The sequence below is a fragment of the Ranitomeya imitator genome, chromosome 8 (assembly GCF_032444005.1).
Source record: "Ranitomeya imitator isolate aRanImi1 chromosome 8, aRanImi1.pri, whole genome shotgun sequence".
Classification (NCBI taxonomy): domain Eukaryota; kingdom Metazoa; phylum Chordata; class Amphibia; order Anura; family Dendrobatidae; genus Ranitomeya; species Ranitomeya imitator.
Genome location: NC_091289.1, coordinates 1,582,926 through 1,604,555, shown reverse-complemented (window position 1 = coordinate 1,604,555; position 21,630 = coordinate 1,582,926). Strand labels below are relative to the sequence as shown.

Genomic DNA, 21,630 nt, shown 5'->3' with positions numbered 1-21,630 from the left:
CTGGGCGTGGAGCAGCTCAAGGAGCAGGAGCTGGGCGAGGAGCAGGAGCTGGGCGAGGAGCAGGAGCAGGGCGAGGAGCAGGAGCAGGGCAAGGAGCAGGAGCTGGGCAAGAAGCAGAAGCAGGGCGAGGAGCAGGAGCTGGGCAAGAAGCAGGAGCAGGGCGAGGAGCAGGAGCTGGGCAAGAAGCAGAAGCAGGGCGAGGAGCAGGAGCTGGGCAAGGAGCAGGAGCTGGGCGAGGAGCAGGAGCAGGGCAAGGAGCAGGAGCTGGGCAAGAAGCAGGAGCAGGGCGAGGAGCAGGGCAAGGAGCAGGAGCAGGAGCAGGGCAAGGAGCAGGAGCTGGGCAAGGAGCAGGAGCTGGGCGAGGAGCAGGGCAAGGAGCAGGAGCTGGGCGAGGAGCAGGAGCTGGGCAAGAAGCAGGAGCTGGGCGAGGAGCAGGACCAGGGCAAGAAGCAGGAGCTGGGCGAGGAGCAGGGCAAGGAGCAGGAGCTGGGCAAGAAGCAGAAGCAGGGTGAGGAGCAGGAGCTGGGCAAGAAGCAGGAGCAGGGCGAGGAGCAGGAGCTGGGCAAGAAGCAGGAGCTGGGCAAGAAGCAGAAGCAGGGTGAGGAGCAGGAGCTGGGCAAGAAGCAGGAGCAGGGCGAGGAGCAGGAGCTGGGCGAGAAGCAGGGCGAGGAGCAGGAGCAGGGCAAGAAGCAGAAGCAGGGTGAGGAGCAGGACCTGGGCAAGGAGCAGGAGCTGGGTGAGGAGCTGGGCAAGGAGCAGGGCAAGGAGCAGGAGCTGGGCAAGAAGCAGAAGCAGGGTGAGGAGCAGGACCTGGGCAAGGAGCAGGAGCTGGGTGAGGAGCTGGGCAAGGAGCAGGAGCAGGGCAAGGAGCAGGAGCTGGGCAAGAAGCAGGAGCTGGTCAAGAAACAGGGCGAGGAGCCAAGTACTCACCACTGTTGGGGGGCAATTAGGAGACGAAAATCTCACAACAAGGAGGTCACGATCCGCAGCCATCAACTTCCAGCTGCCGGGAGATGTATCTGCAGAACAAGCAGGAGACCTCAGTGGGCAAAGCTGGAAACATGACGGCGGCACACGGCGAGGTGGCACAAGGCGCAGAGGCACCCGACATGGTATGGAGGCACATGGAGCAGAGGCACATAGCACGGCACAGAGGCAGAAAGCTCAGAGGCACACAGCATGGAGGCACAAAGCTCAGAGGCACACAGCATGGAGGCACACGGCGCGGAGGCACAAAGCTCAGAGGCACACAGTGCAGAGGCACATGGCGCGGAGGCACAAGGTGCAGTGGCACATGGCACGGAGGCACACAAAACAGTGCAGAGGCACACGGTGATGAGGAACACGGTGCAGAGGCACAAGGCGTGAAAGCACACAATGCGGAGGCACATGGTGCGGAGACACAAGGCGCTGCGGGGCACAATGTGAAGCCACACGGCATGGAGGCACAAGGAGGAGGCGCACGGTGCGGAGGCACAAGGCCGCAGCCCGCCGGCGGACACAATGCGGAGGCACACTTCGTGGAGACACGCGGCAGGCACAATGCAGAGGCACACTGCGTGGAAACAAGGCGCGGCGAGGCACAATGCGGAGGCACACTTCGTGGAGACACGCGGCAGGCACAATGCAGAGGCACACTGCGTGGAAACAAGGCGCGGCGAGGCACAATGCGGAGGCACACTTCGTGGAGACACGCGGCAGGCACAATGCAGAGGCACACTGCGTGGAAACAAGGCGCGGCGAGGCACAATGCGGAGGCACACGGTGCGGAGGCACAAGGCATGGCAGGGCACAATGCGGAGGCACACGGTGCAGAGGCACAAGGTGTGGCGGGGCACAATGCGGAGGCACACCGTGCGTAGGCACAAGGCGTGGAGGCACACAATGCGGAGACACACCGTGTGGAGGCACAAGGCGTGGAGGCTCACAATGCGGAGACACACCGTGCGGAGGCACAAGGCGCAGCAGGGCAAAATGCGGAGGCACACGGCGTGGCGGGGTACAATGTGGAGAGTCACGGATCCCTCTCCGTGCTGCTACCAATTTGTCACGTACCAACTCTCAGCATGTGACTTGGGGTTGCGCCTGCAAGGGTTAATCTATCTCCCCACTCTCAGTCCAGCATTCAACCTCCGTCCTATGCTGCAATGGGAGCATAAATCACACACCGACCCAGGCCACACACCCGCTCATACACGCTGCCACCACTCATCGAATACATGGGCGATGAGTCCCGGACTATTACTAATAATGTCTACCACTCATAAGGGTCAAACACTTTAAGGCTATAGATTCTTTAGAACATTCAAGGTTCAACTGTTAACGTTTCATGCTTTAATACAAAAGGTACAGTGCTTACAGTAAAAAAATATAAAAATATGGTAATAAAAAGACATACAAATAAACAAAACAGTTATAAAATGAAGGGAAAAGCTTACAGAAATATCGAACTTTGCAGTCTGGTAGTCTGTCCCTGAGGGGGGTGAATATAGACTGGATCACATCAGCTTCCCAGGCTGCCCTCACATGTGAACAATTTTGAATGTAGACAAGCCAAATTTATAGAGTCACCCTGGAGGTCAGATTTCTAGACCAGCCACTCAAAGTGATATTCCAATTGCTTGTTTTTGATTGGACCACGGCCACGCCCACAATGAATATATTATTTTCTCTGAGATTCATTGTTTAAAGCTTCCACAGATAGATAGTGTCAGGCTGTAATTGACATCTCTCTTCTAAAGAGCTAGGAGGTGTCAAGTGTTACCTTTATTCTTGGTTCCCAGCACGACCCCCTGGTGAGATTGGAGACAGAAGTCTGCTCTCTCAGAATAATACATATTAACACCTGGGTGAGACCAGCAGCCTTCAGGACAGATGTTACATTATTACTAGTCACACAATAAACCTATCGATAGTTCACTGCACACATATATATTTATATATATTCCACCACACCTCCCTCCTTATGAACGTGCATGGGGGTTGACTTACAGGTCAGCTCCCGAGCATGTATCTGGTTCCACCCCACCTTGGTGAGATAGGCCATCGGCATTGCCATGATCGATTCCTTTCTTATGCTGAATTGTGAAATCATATTGTTGTAATATCAGACTCCATCTAAGCAATTTCCCGTTGTCCCTAACTACTCTGTTGAGCCAACTCAGTGGGTTATGATCTGTGATCACGGTGAAGTTGCGCCCATAGAGGTATGGTTGCAGCTTCTGCAGAACCCACACAATTGCCAAACATTCTTTTTCAATGGTGGCATAAGCCACTTCTCTGGGCAGGAATTTCCTGTTGTGGATTCTGTTTTTGGGCTCCCTCTGGTGGTTACAGATGGTACTGGGTGACTTGTGTTCTCTGCGGTCTCTGGTGTCCACCTGTTCTATCAGGATATGGGAGTTTCCTATTTAACCTGGCTTTCTTGTCATTTCCTCGCCGGCGATCAATGTAATCAGTGTGTCTTGCTACCTCTGCTTTCCGCTTCTGTAATCATCAGGACAAGCTAAGTTTTTGATTTTCCTGTTCCACGTTTTGCTTTATTTTTGTTTTAGTCCAGCTTGCAGTTATGTGATTCCTTTTTGCTGGTTGCTCTAGTGGGCTGATATTACTCCTCATGTTCCATGAGTTGGCACATGAGTTCAGGTAATTTCAGGATGGTTTTTTGTAGGGTTTTTCGCTGACCGCGCAGTTCACTTTTGTATCCTCTGCTATCTAGTTTTAGCGGGCCTCATTTTGCTGAATCTGTTTTCATTACTACGTATGTGCTTTCCTCTCATTTCACCGTCATTACATGTGGGGGGCTGCTATTTCTGTGGGGTGTTTCTCTGGAGGCAAGAGAGGTCTTTGTTTCTTCTAATAGGGGAAGCTAGTCCTTCGGCTGGCGCGAGACGTCTAGAATCATCGTAGGCACGTTCCCCGGCTACTGCTAGTGTTGTGAATTAGGTTCAGGATCGCGGTCAGCTCAGTTTCCATCACCCTAGAGCTTGTTCTGTTTTTTGTGTGCTTGTCCTTTTGTGATCCCCTGCCATTGGGATCATGACAATTTCCTGCTTAGGTACAGAATTCTACTCAGGTCCATGATGGTGAGGTACGATGCTTTAGCTAGCTGCTCTAACAGCTCGTCTATCCTCGGCATGGGGTAGACCTCACATGTAGTCAGTACATTTAATTTCCTGTAGTCTACACAGAACCGGGTAGTACGGTCGTTTTTTGGGACAAGAACCACAGGCGAGGCCCAGGCACTCTGGGATTTTTGTATCACCTTGAGTTTCAGCATCTCCTCTACCTGTTCCCTCATGTGTGCCTTCACCTCTGCTGACACACGGTATGCAGACTGCCGTGCTGGGGGATTAGTACCAGTGTCCACATGGTGAACTGCTAAGTGTGTCCTCCCAGGCTCCCTGTGAAGACTTCGGTGAACTCGCTGAGCGCCCCCATCAGCTCAGACCTCTGACTGTGGGATAGCTCAGGGCTAAACTCTGCTGACTCCAGAGACTCCATGTACTGAGTCCCGGCCCCCACATCCAGTAACAGATCAGCCTCCCCCTCTTCAGGCCGGCTACAGACAGGTAAGACACAGGCCTCCCTGCCATGATGAGCCTTCAACATATTTACATGAAACACTTTCTGACGCTTTGCATGCTCATCTAGTGTCACCACATAATTAACATCATTCAGCCGCTTATGTACAGTATATGGTCCCTCCCATGTGGCCTGTAATTTATTCTGTAACATAGGGACCAACACCCAAACCTTCTGCCCTTCCTCGTAGGCCCTCAGTCTGGCATTACGGTCGCACCAGACCTTCTGGTTGAGTTGAGTTGGGTGTTATGGACCTGGTGTTTAGGAGCACCCGGCACGACCTGATAGTTAAACTCACACAAGACAAGCTCTGGGATGTGGGAGCTCTGCTGACCGCAAGCCCTAATCCTATCACAACAACTAGAAATAGCCGTGGAGCGTTCCTGACACTCCCTAGACGCCTCTTCACAGCCTAAGAGCTAGCTAGCCCCAGAGATAGAAAATAAAGCCTACCTTGCCTCAGAGAAATTCCCCAAAGGAAAAGGCAGCCCCCCACATATATTGACTGTGAGTAAAGATGAAAGTCACAAACGCAGAAATGAAACAGGTTTCAGCAAAGGGAGGCCAGACTTACTAAACAGACAGAGGATAGGAAAGGTATCTTTGCGGTCAGCACAAAAAACTACAAAAGACCACGCAGAGTGTGCAAAAAGACCTCCGCACCGACTAACGGTGCGGAGATGCCACTCTGCATCCCAGAGCTTCCAGCTAGCAAGACAAAATCATGATAACCAGCTGAACAAGGAAACAATGAACAAATAATAACTAGCAAGAACTTAGCTTCTGCTGGAGTAGACAGGTCACCAAAAAGATCCAAGAGCGAACTGAACCAATGCAGGAATATTGACAGCTGGCATGGAGTAACAATCTGAGTGGAGTTAAATAGAGCAGCCAACCAAAGGATAAACCACGTCACCTGTGTAATGAACCTCAGAAGCAGCAGCTCCACTCACAACCACCAGAGGGAGTCCATGGACAGAACTCGCCGAAGTACCATTCACTACCACAGGAGGGAGTTCGACAACAGAATTCACAACAGTACCCCCCCCTTGAGGAGGGGTCACCGAACCCCCACCAGAGCCCCCAGGCCGATCAGGATGAGCCAAATGAAAGGCACGAACCAGATCGGCAGCATGAACATCAGAGGCAAAAACCCAGGAATTATCTTCCTGACCATAACCCTTCCACTTGACCAGGTACTGGAGTTTCCGTCTCGAAACACGAGAATCCAAAATCTTCTCCACCACATACTCCAACTCCCCCTCGACCAACACCGGGGCAGGAGGATCAACGGAGGGAACCATAGGCGCAACGTATCTCCGCAACAACGACCTATGGAACACATTATGGATGGCAAAAGAAGCTGGAAGGGCCAAACGAAATGACACAGGATTGAGAACTTCAGAAATCTTATACGGACCAATGAAACGAGGCTTAAACTTAGGAGAGGAAACCTTCATAGGAACATAACGAGACGACAACCAAACCAAATCCCCAACACGAAGTCGGGGACCAACACAACGCCGGCAGTTAGCGAAACGTTGAGCCTTCTCCTGGGACAATGTCAAATTGTCCACCACATGAGTCCAAATCTGCTGCAACCTGTCCACCACAGTATCCACACCAGGACAGTCCGAAGGCTCAACCTGCCCTGAAGAGAAACGAGGATGGAAACCAGAATTACAGAAAAAAGGAGAAACCAAAGTAGTCGAGCTGGCCCGATTATTAAGGGCGAACTCAGCCAAAGGCAAGAAGGACACCCAATCATCCTGATCAGCAGAAACAAAGCATCTCAGATATGTTTCCAAAGTCTGATTAGTTCGTTCGGTTTGGCCATTAGTCTGAGGATGGAAAGCCGAAGAAAAAGACAAATCAATGCCCATCCTAGCACAAAAGGACCGCCAAAACCTCGAAACAAACTGGGAACCTCTGTCTGAGACGATGTTCTCCGGAATGCCATGCAAACGAACCACATGCTGGAAAAACAATGGCACCAAATCAGAGGAGGAAGGCAATTTAGACAAGGGTACCAAATGGACCATCTTAGAGAAGCGATCACAAACCACCCAAATGACCGACATCCTTTGAGAAACAGGGAGATCAGAAATAAAATCCATGGAAATATGCGTCCAGGGCCTCTTCGGGATCGGCAAGGGCAAAAGCAACCCACTGGCACGAGAACAGTAGGGCTTAGCCCGAGCACAAGTCCCACAGGACTGCACAAAAGAACGCACATCCGTGACAAAGAAGGCCACCAAAAGGATCTAGCCACCAAATCTCTGGTACCAAAGATTCCAGGATGACCCGCCAACACCGAACAATGAACCTCAGAGATAACTCTACTAGTCCATCTATCAGGGACAAACAGTTTCTCCGTTGGACAACGGTCAGGTCTATCAGCCTGAAACTTCTGCAGCACGCGCCGCAAATCAGGGGAGATGGCAGACAAAATTACCCCCTCTTTGAGAATACCCGCCGGCTCCGGAACACCCGGAGAGTCAGGCACAAAACTCCTTGACAGGGCATCAGCTTAGATCCCGGAAGGTATGAAACCACAAAATCAAAACGGGAGAAAAAGAGCGACCATCGAGCCTGTCTAGGATTCAACAGTTTGGCAGACTCGAGATAAGTCTCATTCTTGTGATCCGTCAAGACCACCACGCGATGTTTAGCTCCTTCAAGCCAATGTCGCCACTCCTCGAATGCCCACTTCATGGCCAACAACTCTCGATTGCCAACATCATAATTTTCTAGAAAAGAAGGCACATGGTTTTATCACCAAGCCATCAGAACTTCTTTGCGACAAAACAGCCCCTGCTCCAATCTCAGAAGCATCAACCTCGACCTGAAACGGGAGCGAAACATCTGGCTGGCACAACACAGGGGCAGAAGAAAAACGACGCTTCAACTCCTGAAAAGCCTCTACAGCCGCAGAGGACCAATTGACCACATCAGCACCTTTCTTGGTCAAATCAGTCAACGGTTTAGCAATACTAGAAAAATTAGCGATGAAGCGACGGTAAAAATTAGCAAAGCCCAGGAACTTCAGCAGGCTCTTCACAAATGTCGGCTGAGTCCAATCATAAATGGCCTGAACTTTAACAGGGTCCATCTCGATAGTAGAAGGGGAAAAAATGAAACCCAAAAATGAAACCTTCTGAACTCCAAAGAGACACTTTGACCCCTTCACAAACAAGGAATTCGCACGAAGGACCTGGAACACCATTCTGACCTGCTTCACATGAGACTCCCAATCATCCGAAAAGACCAAAATATCATCCAAATATACAATCATGAATCTATCCAGGTACTTTCGGAAGATGTCATGCATAAAGGACTGAAACACAGATGGAGCATTAGAAAGCCCGAATGGCATAACCAGGTACTCAAAATGGCCCTCGGGCGTATTAAATGCTGTTTTCCATTCATCGCCCTGTTTAATTCGCACAAGATTAGACGCCCCTCGAAGATCTATCTTGGTGAACCAACTAGCCCCCTTAATCCGAGCAAACAAATCAGACAGCAGCGGCAAAGGGTACTGAAATTTGACTGTGATCTTATTAAGAAGGCGGTAATCAATACAAGGTCTCAAAGAGCCATGCTTCTTGGCCACAAAAAAGAACCCTGCTCCCAATGGTGACGACGACGGGCGAATATGACCCTTCTCCAAGGATTCCTATATATATAACTCCGCATAGCGGCGTGTTCTGGCACAGATAAATTAAACAGTCGGCCCTTAGGAAACTTACTACCCGGAATCAAATTAATAGCACAATCACAATCCCTATGAGGAGGTAGGGCACTGGCTTTGGGCTCATCAAATACATCCCGGTAATCTGATAAAAACTCAGGGACTTCAGAAGGAGTGGAAGGCGAAATTGACAACAATGGAACATCACCATGCACCCCCTGACAACCCCAGCCGGACACAGACATAGATTTCCAATCCAACACTGGATTATGGACCTGTAGCCATGGCAACCCCAAAACGACCACATCATGCAGATTATGCAACACCAAAAAGCGAATATCCTCCTGATGTGCAGGAGCCATGCACATGGTCAATTGGGTCCAGTACTGAGGCTTATTCTTGGCCAAAGGCGTAGCATCAATTCCTCTCAATGGAATAGGATACTGCAAGGGCTCCAAGAAAAAACCACAGCGCCTGGCAAACTCCAAGTCCATCAAATTCAGGGCAGCGCCTGAATCCACAAATGCCATAACAGAATAGGATGACAAAGAGCAGATCAGAGTAACGGACAAAAGAAATTTAGACTGTACCGTACCAATGGTGGCAGACCTAGCGAACCGCTTAGTGCGCTTAGGACAAATCGGAGATAGCATGAGTGGATTCACCACAGTAAAAACACAGCCCATTCCGACGTCTGTGTTCTTGCCGTTCAGTTCTGGTCAAAGTCCTATCACATTGCATAGGCTCAGGTCTATGCTCAGAGAATACCGCCAAATGGTGCACAGCTTTGCGCTCACGCAAGCGCCGATCGATCTGAATGGCCAAGGGCATAGACTCATTCAGACCAGCAGGCGTGGGAAATCCCACCATGACATCCTTAAGGGCTTCAGAAAGACCCTTTCTGAAAATTGCCGCCAGGGCACACTCATTCCACTGAGTAAGCACAGACCACTTTCTAAACTTCTGACAATATACCTCCGCTTCATCCTGACCCTGACACAAAGCCAGTAAGATTTTCTCTGCCTGATCCACTGAATTTGGTTCATCATAAAGCAATCCAAGCGCCAGAAAAAAAACACATCTACATCACGCAATGCAGGATCTCCTGGCGCAAGGGAAAATGCCCAGTCCTGAGGGTCACCACGTAACAAAGAAATAATTTCACTTGTTGAACGGGGTCACCAGAGGAGCGGGGTTTCAAAGCTAGAAACAGTTTACAATTATTTTTGAAATTCAGGAACTTAGATCTATCCCCAGAAAATAAATCAGGAATAGGAATTCTAGGCTCTAACATTGGATTCTGAACCACAAAATCTTGAATGTTTTGTACCCTTGCAGTGAGATGATCCACACAAGAGGACAGACCCTGAATGTCCATATCTACACCTGTGTCCTGAACCACCCAAAGGTTAAGGGGAAAAGGAAGACAAAACACAGTGCAAAGAAAAAAAAATGGTCTCAGAACTTCTCTTATCCCTCTATTGAGATGCATTAATACTTTGGCCAGCTGTACTGTTATGGACCTGGTGGTTAGGAGCACCCGGCACGACCTGATAGTTAAACTCACACAAGACAACTCTGGGATGTGGGAGCTCTGCTGACCGCAAGCCCTAATCCTATCACACACACTAGAAATAGCCGTGGAGCGTTCCTGACGCTCCCTAGGCGCCTCGTCACAGCCTAAGAGCTAGCTAGCCCTAGAGAAAGAAAATAAAGCCTACCTTGCCTCAGAGAAATTCCCCAAAGGAAAAGGCAGCCCCCCACATATATTGACTGTGAGTAAAGATGAAAGTCACAAACGCAGAAATGAAACAGGTTTCAGCAAAGGGAGGCCAGACTTACTAAACAGACTGAGGATAGGAAAGGTATCTTTGCGGTCAGCACAAAAAACTACAAAAGACCACGCAGAGTGTGCAAAAAGACCTCTGCACCGACTAACGGTGCGGAGATGCCACTCTGCATCCCAGAGCTTCCAGCTAGCAAGGCAAAATCATGATATCCAGCTGGACAAGGAAACAATGAACAAATAATAACTAGCAGGGACTTAGCTTCTGCTGGAGTAGACAGGTCACTAGAAAGATCCAAGAGCGAACTGAACCAATGCAGGAACATTGACAGCTGGCATGGAGTAACGATCTGAGTGGAGTTAAATAGAGCAGCTAGCCAAAGGATAAACCACGTCACCTGTGGAAGGAACCTCAGAAGCAGCAGCTCCACTCACAGCCACCAGAGGGAGTCCATGGACAGAACTCGCAGAAGTACCATTCACGACCACAGGAGGGAGTTCGACAACAGAATTCACAACAGTTGGGCCTGGGTCACGTTCTCATGGGCCAGGTTGCTCAGTTTTTGCATTCTCTCTCTGAGCCGCAGTACATATTCGACCACTGAGACTCCAGTAATTCTGGGGTCGTCCTCCCAACAGTCCTTAATCAAATCAAGTGGCCCCCTGACCCTCCTCCCATAAACCAGTTCAAAGGGGGAGAATCCAGTAGACGCCTGGGGTACCTCTCTGTAGGCAAACAGCAGATGGGGAAGGTACCGCTCCCAGTCTCTCCCTTCAGTCTCCACCAGCATTTTGAGCATTTGCTTTAGAGTTCCATTAAAACGCTCGCAGAGTCCGTTGGTTTGGGGATGATCGGCGCTGGCCACAAGATGCTGTACTTGTATTCTTTCACAGAGGCTTTCCATCAGATCGGACATGAACTGGGTTCCCTGATCGGTCAACATTTCCCTGGGGAACCACACGAGAGAAGACAGTCAGTAAAGCATCCGCCACTTTGTCTGCTCGGATGGAGGACAGTGCCACAGCTTCCGGGTATCGTGTAGCATAGTCCACCACTGTGAGGATGTACTTTCTGCCAGAGCTGCTAGGGATTGCAAGTGGCCCTATGATATCCACAGCCACTCGCTGGAAAGGCTCATCGATCACAGGCATTGGTATCAATGGAGCTTTCTGTATATTCCCAGACTTTCCAACTCTCTGACAAACTACACACGATCGGCAGTAATTGGCAATATCTGTCCCCATCTTGGGCCAATAGAAGTTATGTGTCAGGCGAGCTTTAGTCTCTTGTATTCCAAGGTGTCTGGCCAAAGGAATTTCATGGGCAATTCTCAATAATTGTTCCCTAAATGGGTAAGGGACGATCAGCCGCCGTTCATAGTCCCAAGACTCTGTAGTATCCGTGGGGATAGTCTCTGTATACAGTCTGCCCTGGTCCCAGTATACTCTCTCTGTGCCAGAAGCAGCAGGGGGTTGGTCTGCAAGACATCTGAGCTCCTCCAGACTGGCATCTGTCCGCAGGGCCTCCTGGAAGCTCTGACGGTCAGCCTGCAGGCCCCGGCCTAGTGTGACTGCCAGGCCCTGGTCTGAAGCTGAGTTTTCAGTGTCTGTTATCAGAGACCTTGGTGGGTCTGCCATGTATGGAGGCTCCGGGGCCACAGTATGGGCCTCCTGTCCTGGTAGTTCTGTCTGAGACTCATCCTCTAATCTCTGGGCCTGAGTCTGAGCCGCAGCCTGACTCCGGGTCACAGCTGCCACATAATTAGTCCTGTGCATTGGGACATTTTCCCTCCTCGCACGGGAACTCAGGTGGGTCACTTTCTTCCACCTTCTCTGCATCATTCACTTGCAAGGGAGGAACATAGTGGGACACCATCCTCCCCAGGTCCGTGCCTAGCAACACATTGGTGGGAATAGCCTCTGATACTCCCACTTCTCTCAGTCCTTTCCCTGCTCCCCAGTCCAGGTACACACGGGCCATTGGCACGGCTGACCCCTCCAATCCCGGTTATAGACATATTCTTTCCTGGTATGATATCGGCAGGGGTTATCATGGCTGGACGCACCAGAGTCACCTCTGCCCCAGTGTCTGAGACCAATGGTGACTTTATTGCCAACAGCGACAGATTAACAGTTCTCATTAGCCCTCGCATCAGAGCCGGCTACAAAGAGGACAGACGGTGTGGGCACAGACGGCTTTGTGGTGGTAGTTGGGCGTTTCTCCCTATCAGGGCAGACAGCGCTAACATGTCCCACTTTGTTGCAGGAGAAGCACCGGCGTGCATCACCTAGAGAATGTCTATTCCCCGGGGCCCCATAGACGGTGGGCTTGGACAGCACTGGTGATCGGCCGGCAGAGGGAGAAAGGTCCCCGTTTGGCTTACCTCCCCTCCAGATGAATCCCGATGGCTTCCGCACCTCAGGCATCCTGTTAGCCACATAGCTGTCCGCAATCCTTGCAGCCTGATCCGCAGTTTGTGGCTCCCGATCACCCACAAATTGTCGTACATCCGTGGGGCATATGTGAAGAAATTGATCCTTCACCATAAGATCCGTTAAGTCCTCAAAACTGTTAACAGGAAGTCCCCTAATCCATTGGTGGAATGTGGTCCTCAAGGTGCCCACAACATCCGCATAGCTGTCAGTTGATCCCCGTTGTAGGTTCCGGAACTTTCTACGATACACTTCTGGTGTCAGGTTGTATTTCCTGATCAGGGCCTCTTTTATGGCCTCATAGTTCGCATCTAGCTCTGGTGGGAGGCTAGCAAAAACTTCCAGGGCTTTGCCTCTCAACCCTGGGGTTAGATACTGCGCCCACTGCTCACGGGGTAGATGGTACTGCCTGCAGGTTTCTTCAAATCCCCGCAGGAAAGTATCTAAATCTGTATCCTTCTCCATCACAGGGAAGTTTTCCAGACGTGGCCTCCTTGGAGTTATGTCCTGGGAGGGGGTTATCGGAGGACTGATACCCCGCTCTATTTGAGCCATCTGAAGCTGGAACGCTCTTTCCTCCCGGCGTTCTGCAGCGGCTCTTTCCTCCCGACGTTCTGCAGCCTCTCTCTCAGCATGTCGGTCCCAACGTTCTGCAGCCTCTCTCAGCCTGTCGGTACTGTAGAATTAGCTGCATGCGCAGATTGGGATCACTTGTTCCCAGCCGTTGTAAGTCCATTTGTAAAGTACAGTCCATAGGCTCCTCGCACTGGCATTGCTGACATTTCCCTCAGGCATCTCCGGTGCAAGAGCTGGCATTGCTGGGTCTCTCTGAGGTGGGCTCTCTCCTTGCCCAGATGTTCCAGCACTTTGCTCTATGTCCTGCTCGACCAGGGCGCGTATCAGCAGCTCCCTGGATCTGTCGGCTGTCTCTATTCCTCTCTGCTCACAGAGGCCGGTCAGAGCTTCTTTGCTCTGCTTCTTGTACTGGGCTGCCATATCGATGAACAGCCTTTGCCAAATAAAAGATAGAAAACTAAAACGGGGAGGGGAAACTGTTTGCAAGTCTGTCTAAGTAAGCACTGAGTTGAACGTTGAAGAACTGGTGCACTCCTCGCAAGGATACCAATTCTTTAGTACAGGGAATAATTGCTTAAACCATGCACTAATGCTCTAATAGAAATAATTCTATCCCACCGCTCTGCCACCAATTGTCACGGATCTCTCTCAGTGCTGTCATTAATTTGTCACGTGCCTGCTCTCACACGTGACTTGGAGTTGTGCCTGCAAGGGTTAATCTATCTCCCCACTCTCAGTCCAGCATTCAACCTCTGTCCTATGCTGTAATGGAAGCATAAATCACACACCAACCCAGGCCACACACCCGCTCATACACGCTGCCACCACTCATCGAATACACGGGTGATGAGTCCCAGACTATTCCTTATACTGTCTACCATTCAAAAGGGTCAAACACTTTAAGGCTCTGGATTCTTTTAGAGCATACAAGGTTCAACTGTTAAAGTTTTATGCTTTAATACAAAAGGTACAGTGCTTACAGTAAAAAAGAATATAAAAATATGGTAATAAAAAGTCATTAGTATGCAAAAACAGTTATAAATTAAAGGGAGAAACTTACAGAAATATCAAACTTTGCAGTCTGATTCTCTGTCCCTGAGGGAGGGCGAAATATGGAATGGAACACATCAGCTTCCCAGGCTGCCCCCACATGTGAACAATTTTGAATGTATACAAGCCAAGAGTCACCCTGGAGGTCAAATTTCTAGACCAGCCCCTCAAGTTGATATTCTACTTGCTTGTATTTGATTGGACCACGGCCGCGCCCCCAATGAATATATTATTTTCTCTGAGATTCTTTGTGTAAAGTTTCCCACAGATATATAGTGTCAGGCTGTAATTGACATCTCTCTTCAAAGAGATAAGAGGATTCAAATGTTTCCTTTCTTGGTTCCCAGCACGACCCCCTGGTGAGATTGGAGACAGAAGTCTGCTGTCTCAGGAAAATACATATTAACACCTGGGTGAGACCTGCAGCCTTCAGGACAGATGTTACATTATTACTAGTCACACAATAAACCTATCCATAGTTCACTGCACACATATATATTTATACATCTTTCACCACACGGAGGCACACAGTGCGGAGGGGCACAATGCCGAGGCACACGGCGCGGTGGGGCACAATGCGGAGGCACACGGCATGGCGGGGCACAATGCGGAGGCACACGGCGTGGTGAGGCACACGGTGCAGCGCGAGTCTCACCCTGGGGCTGTAGAGCGGTCACCATCCCAGTCATTATGTCCACTACGAACAGGACCTGAGTGAGAGAAGGATCATGAGAAGGTGGATGTGGAGACCCTCTGCTCCGCCACTGCAGCGTTCATGCGGTGGAGTGTGGCGTCCCCCGCAGTGCTTTACCTGGCGACTACGCAGCACTGTGTCAATGATGACCCTCCGACTGTCCGCGGACCAGCAGAATGGCGCCAGCAGTGACGTGTAAATGCCCCCAAACTGCCCTGTGAAAAGAGGAGACCGTGAGGGTGCTGACAGCGGCGGGGGGGTTATCGGGGTGCAGGGGGTCACTCACCATCTGCGGGTCTGGAGACGATGTCCACCACACAGGAGGTGACCTTAGTGTACCAGTCGTACTGAAATACATTGGAGACTCCATTACAATCTACGGCAGAGCGGACCACCGCAGGGCTGCACACGGTGGGGGGCAACCGGGGACGGATAAAGGGGGACAGGGAGCCAAAGACCGAGCGAGGGACTGTGAGGACATGGCAGGGGTGGCGTCATGCTGGGTGGAGGCCCTCACTATAAGGCGGCCTGTATCCTGCGCTCTCTGCTGCCTCTTTCTAAGCCTTATGAGCAGTGGCTCACAATCCGCTGCTGCAGCAGAGAGCGCGGGATACAGGCCGCCTTATAGTGAGAGGCAGCAGAGAGCAGGATACAGGCCACCTTATAGTGGGAGGCAGCAGAGAGCGCGGGATACAGGCTGCCTTATAGTGAGGGGCAGCAGAGAGCGCGGGATACAGGCCGCCTTATAGTGAGAGGCAGCAGAGAGCAGGATACAGGCCGCCTTATAGTGAGGGGCAGCAGAGAGCGCGGGATACAGGCCGCCTTATAGTGAGAGGCAGCAGAGAGCAGGATACAGGCCACCTTATAGTGGGAGGCAGCAGAGAGCGCGGGATACAGGCCGCCTTATAGTGAGGGGCAGCAGAGAGCGCGGGATACAGGCCGCCTTATAGTGAGAGGCAGCAGAGAGCAGGATACAGGCCGCCTTATAGTGAGGGGCAGCAGAGAGCAGGATACAGGCCGCCTTATAGTGAGAGGCAGCAGAGCGCGGGATACAGGCCGCCTTATAGTGAGAGGCAGCAGAGAGCGCGGGATACAGGCCGCCTTATAGTGAGGGGCAGCAGAGAGCGCGGGATACAGGCCGCCTTATAGTGAGAGGCAGCAGAGAGCGCGGGATACAGGCCGCCTTATAGTGAGAGGCAGCAGAGAGCGCGGGATACAGGCCGCCTTATAGTGAGAGGCAGCAGAGAGCGCGGGATACAGGCCACCTTATAGTGAGAGGCAGCAGAGAGCGCGGGATACAGGCCGCCTTATAGTGAGAGGCAGCAGAGAGCAGGATACAGGCCGCCTTATAGTGAGGGGCAGCAGAGAGCAGGATACAGGCCGCCTTATAGTGAGGGGCAGCAGAGAGCGGGATACAGGCCACCTTATAGTGAGAGGCAGCAGAGAGCGCGGGATACAGGCCGCCTTATAGTGAGAGGCAGCAGAGCGCGGGATACAGGCCGCCTTATAGTGAGGGGCAGCAGAGAGCGGGATACAGGCCGCCTTATAGTGAGGGGCAGCAGAGCGCAGGATACAGGCCGCCTTATAGTGAGGGGCAGCAGAGCGCAGGATACAGGCCGCCTTATAGTGAGGGGCAGCAGAGCGCGGGATACAGGCCGCCTTATAGTGAGGGGCAGCAGAGCGCGGGATACAGGCCGCCTTATAGTGAGAGGCAGCAGAGCGCGGGATACAGGCCGCCTTATAGTGAGGGGCAGCAGAGAGCGGGATACAGGCCGCCTTATAGTGAGGGGCAGCAGAGCGCGGGATACAGGCCGCCTTATAGTGAGAGGCAGCAGAGCGCGGGATACAGGCCGCCTTATAGTGAGGGGCAGCAGAGCGCGGGATACAGGCCGCCTTATAGTGAGGGGCAGCAGAGAGCGGGATACAGGCCGCCTTATAGTGAGAGGCAGCAGAGCGCGGGATACAGGCCGCCTTATAGTGAGGGGCAGCAGAGAGCGCGGGATACAGGCCGCCTTATAGTGAGGGGCAGCAGAGAGCGCGGGATACAGGCCGCCTTATAGTGGGGGGCAGCAGAGCGCGCGGGATACAGGCCGCCTTATAGTGAGGGGCAGCAGAGAGCGCAGGATACAGGCCGCCTTATAGTGGGGGGCAGCAGAGCGCGCGGGATACAGGCCGCCTTATAGTGGGGGGCAGCAGAGCGCGCGGGATACAGGCCGCCTTATAGTGAGAGGCAGCAGAGAGCGGGATACAGGCCGCCTTATAGTGAGAGGCAGCAGAGCGCGGGATACAGGCCGCCTTATAGTGAGAGGCAGCAGAGAGCGCGGGATACAGGCCGCCTTATAGTGAGGGGCAGCAGAGAGCAGGATACAGGCCGCCTTATAGTGAGGGGCAGCAGAGAGCGGGATACAGGCCGCCTTATAGTGAGAGGCAGCAGAGAGCAGGATACAGGCCGCCTTATAGTGAGGGGCAGCAGAGAGCGCGGGATACAGGCCGCCTTATAGTGAGGGGCAGCAGAGAGCGCGGGATACAGGCCGCCTTATAGTGAGAGGCAGCAGAGAGCGCGGGATACAGGCCGCCTTATAGTGAGGGGCAGCAGAGAGCAGGATACAGGTCGCCTTATAGTGAGGGGCAGCAGAGAGCAGGATACAGGCCGCCTTATAGTTAGGGGCAGCAGAGAGCGGGATACAGGCCGCCTTATAGTGAGGCAGCAGAGAGCGGGATACAGGCCGCCTTATAGTGAGGGGCAGCAGAGAGCAGGATACAGGCCGCCTTATAGTGAGGGGCAGCAGAGAGCAGGATACAGGCCGCCTTATAGTGAGAGGCAGCAGAGAGCGGGATACAGGCCGCCTTATAGTGAGGGGCAGCAGAGAGCGCGGGATACAGGCCGCCTTATAGTTAGGGGCAGCAGAGAGCGGGATACAGGCCGCCTTATAGTGGGGGGCAGCAGAGAGCGCGGGATACAGGCCGCCTTATAGTGGGGGGCAGCAGAGAGCGCGGGATACAGGCCGCCTTATAGTGAGGGGCAGCAGAGAGCGCGGGATACAGGCCGCCTTATAGTTAGGGGCAGCAGAGAGCGGGATACAGGCCGCCTTATAGTGGGGGGCAGCAGAGAGCGCGGGATACAGGCCGCCTTATAGTGAGAGGCAGCAGAGAGCGGGATACAGGCCACCTTATAGTGAGAGGCAGCAGAGAGCGGGATACAGGCCGCCTTATAGTGAGGGGCAGCAGAGAGCGCGGGATACAGGCCGCCTTATAGTTAGGGGCAGCAGAGAGCGGGATACAGGCCGCCTTATAGTGGGGGGCAGCAGAGAGCGCGGGATACAGGCCGCCTTATAGTGAGGGGCAGCAGAGAGCGCGGGATACAGGCCGCCTTATAGTTAGGGGCAGCAGAGAGCGGGATACAGGCCGCCTTATAGTGAGGGGCAGCAGAGAGAGCGGGATACAGGCCGCCTTATAGTGAGAGGCAGCAGAGAGCGCGGGATACAGGCCGCCTTATAGTGGGGGGCAGCAGAGCGCGCGGGATACAGGCCGCCTTATAGTGGGGGGCAGCAGAGAGCGCGGGATACAGGCCGCCTTATAGTGAGGGGCAGCAGAGAGCGGGATACAGGCCGCCTTATAGTGAGAGGCAGCAGAGAGCGCGGGATACAGGCCGCCTTATAGTGAGAGGCAGCAGAGAGCGCGGGATACAGGCCACCTTATAGTGAGAGGCAGCAGAGAGCGCGGGATACAGGCCGCCTTATAGTGAGGGGCAGCCCCGGCTCTAGACCTAAATCAAGAATATAATAATAATATGGATCAATAACAATTAGCAGAACTAAGTTCGGCCTCCAGAGCAGTCACTCTGATGTTCGGCCTCCAGAGCAGTCACTCTGATGTTCGGCCTCCAGAGCAGTCACTCTGATGTTCGGCCTCCAGAGCAGTCACTCTGATGCTCGGCCGCCTCCCGTGTCCTCCTGGGCACAGAGACCGTTACTGACTGAGGAACTTCCGACCCCACAATGAGCTAAAACACAAGACATGAAATCAGGAACACAGGAGACACCAACCATCAGCATCTGGCAGCACTGGAGGTGAGGGCCGAGAGCGGCGCACTGCAGGTACACAACTCGACACTTATCAGGACTGAGCCGAGGAGAGAAGACGGCAGAAGAGTCACACGAAAGAGTCTCTGGAAAACAGAAGCAGAAACAGGAGCCTTAAGGAGTTCAGATAATGAGGCACAGATATCAGATAACCAATATTATACCTCAGAGCTGCACTCACTATTCTGCTGGTGCAGTCACTGTGTACATACATTACATTACTGATCCTGAGTTACCTCCTGTATTATACCCCAGAGCTGCACTCACTATTCTGCTGGTGCAGTCACTATGTACATACATTACATTACTGATCCTGAGTTACCTCCTGTATTATACCCCAGAGCTGCACTCACTATTCTGCTGGTGCAGTCACTATGTACATACATTACATTACTGATCCTGAGTTACCTCCTGTATTATACTCCAGAGCTGCACTCACTATTCTGCTGGTGCAGTCACTGTGTACATACATTACATTACTGGTCCTGAGTTACATCCTGTATTATACTCCAGAGCTGCACTCACTATTCTGCTGGTGCAGTCACTGTGTACATACATTACATTACTGATTCTGAGTTACATCCTGTATTATACCCCAGAGCTGCACTCACTATTCTGCTGGTGCAGTCACTGTGTACGTACATTACATTACTGATCCTGAGTTACATCCTGTATTATACCCCAGAGCTGCACTCACTATTCTGCTGGTGCAGTCACTGTGTACATACATTACATTACTGATCCTGAGTTACATCCTGTATTATACCCCAGAGCTGCACTCACTATTCTGCTGGAGCAGTCACTGTGTACATACATTACATTACTGATCCTGAGTTACATCCTGTATTATACCCCAGAGCTGCACTCACTATTCTGCTGGTGCAGTCACTGTGTACATACATTACATTACTGATCCTGAGTTACATCCTGTATTATACCCCAGAGCTGCACTCACTATTCTGCTGGTGCAGTCACTGTGTACATACATTACTGATCCTGAGTTACCTCCTGTATTATACCCCAGAGCTGCACTCACTATTCTGCTGGTGCAGTCACTGTGTACATACATTACATTACTGACCCTGAGTTACCTCCTGTATTATACTCCAGAGCTGCACTCACTATTCTGCTGGTGCAGTCACTGTGTACATACATTACTGATCCTGAGTTATATCCTGTATTATACCCCAGAGCTGCACTCACTATTCTGCTGGTGCAGTCACTGTGTGCATACATTACATTACTGATCCTGAGTTACCTCCTGTATTATACTCCAGAGCTGCACTCACTATTCTGCTGGTGCAGTCACTGTGTACATACATTACATTACTGATCCTGAGTTACCTCCTGTATTATACTCCAGAGCTGCACTCACTATTCTGCTGGTGCAGTCACTGTGTACATACATTACTGATCCTGAGTTACATCCTGTATTATACTCCAGAGCTGCACTCACTATTCTGCTGGTGCAGTCACTGTGTACATACATTACTGATCCTGAGTTACATCCTGTATTATACTCCAGAGCTGCACTCACTATTCTGCTGGTGCAGTCACTGTGTTGTGAGGGGTTGATAGGCTTGTAGACTCAGGCACAGGTGGGGATAAACTCTCTTGTTGGTTTACTGCCTCATAAACCCCCCCCCAAAAAAAAACTGGTAACAGAAAACATCCTGTTTGGCTCCCATGAAAATAAACCATCCTGCCCAGGTCCTCTGGGATAACACACGGCGGCTCTCTGTCCAGGTCCTCTGGGATAACACACGGCAGCTCTCTCCCCAGGTCCTCTGGGATAACACACGGCACCTCTCTGCCCAGGTCCTCTGGGATAACACACGGCACCTCTCTCCCCAGGTCCTCTGGGATAACACACGGCACCTCTCTGCCCAGGTCCTCTGGGATAACACACGGCAGATCTCTGCCCAGGTCCTCAGGGATAACACACGGCAGCTCTCTGCCCAGGTCCTCAGGGATAACACACGGCAGCTCACTGCCCAGGTCCTCAGGGATAACACACGGCACCTCTCTGCCCAGGTCCTCCGGGATAACACACGGCGGCTCTCTCCCCAGGTCCTGTGGGATAACACACGGCACCTCTCTGTCCAGGTCCTCTGGGATAACACACGGCACCTCTCTCCCCAGGTCCTCTGGGATAACACACGACACCTCTCTGCCCAGGTCCTCTGGGATAACACACGGCAGATCTCTGCCCAGGTCCTCAGGGATAACACACGGCAGCTCTCTGCCCAGGTCCTCAGGGATAACACACGGCAGCTCACTGCCCAGGTCCTCAGGGATAACACACGGCACCTCTCTGCCCAGGTCCTCCGGGATAACACACGGCGGCTCTCTCCCCAGGTCCTGTGGGATAACACACGGCACCTCTCTGTCCAGGTCCTCTGGGATAACACACGGCAGCTCTCTGCCCAGGTCCTCTGGGATAACACACGGCAGCTCTCTGCCCAGGTCCTCCGGGATAACACACGGCAGCTCTCTCCCCAGGTCCTCTGGGATAACACACGGCAGCTCTCTGCCCAGGTCCTCTGGGATAACACACGGCAGCTCTCTGTCCAGGTCCTCTGGGATAACACACGGCAGCTCTCTGCCCAGGTCCTCCGGGATAACACACGGCAGCTCTCTGCCCAGGTCCTCTGGGATAACACACGGCAGCTCTCTCCCCAGGTCCTCTGGGATAACACACGGCAGCTCTCTGCCCAGGTCCTCCGGGATAACA

The 21,630-nt window shown here is 52.3% G+C and overlaps 1 protein-coding gene across 2 annotated transcripts in view; it reads right to left on the bottom strand.

Moving 5' to 3' along the window:
• APEH (acylaminoacyl-peptide hydrolase) overlaps nt 1-21,630 on the bottom strand; it is a 55,955-nt gene that overhangs the window by 6,741 nt on the left and 27,584 nt on the right. For both annotated transcript variants that reach the window (XM_069735967.1, XM_069735969.1), the window contains 5 exons: nt 18,861-18,982; nt 15,101-15,161; nt 14,932-15,029; nt 14,776-14,830; nt 931-1,019 (listed from right to left, as the gene is read on the bottom strand). In XM_069735967.1, coding sequence (XP_069592068.1) covers nt 931-1,019; nt 14,776-14,830; nt 14,932-15,029; nt 15,101-15,161; nt 18,861-18,982 — 425 coding nt within the window. The remainder of the gene's footprint in view (nt 1-930; nt 1,020-14,775; nt 14,831-14,931; nt 15,030-15,100; nt 15,162-18,860; nt 18,983-21,630) is intronic.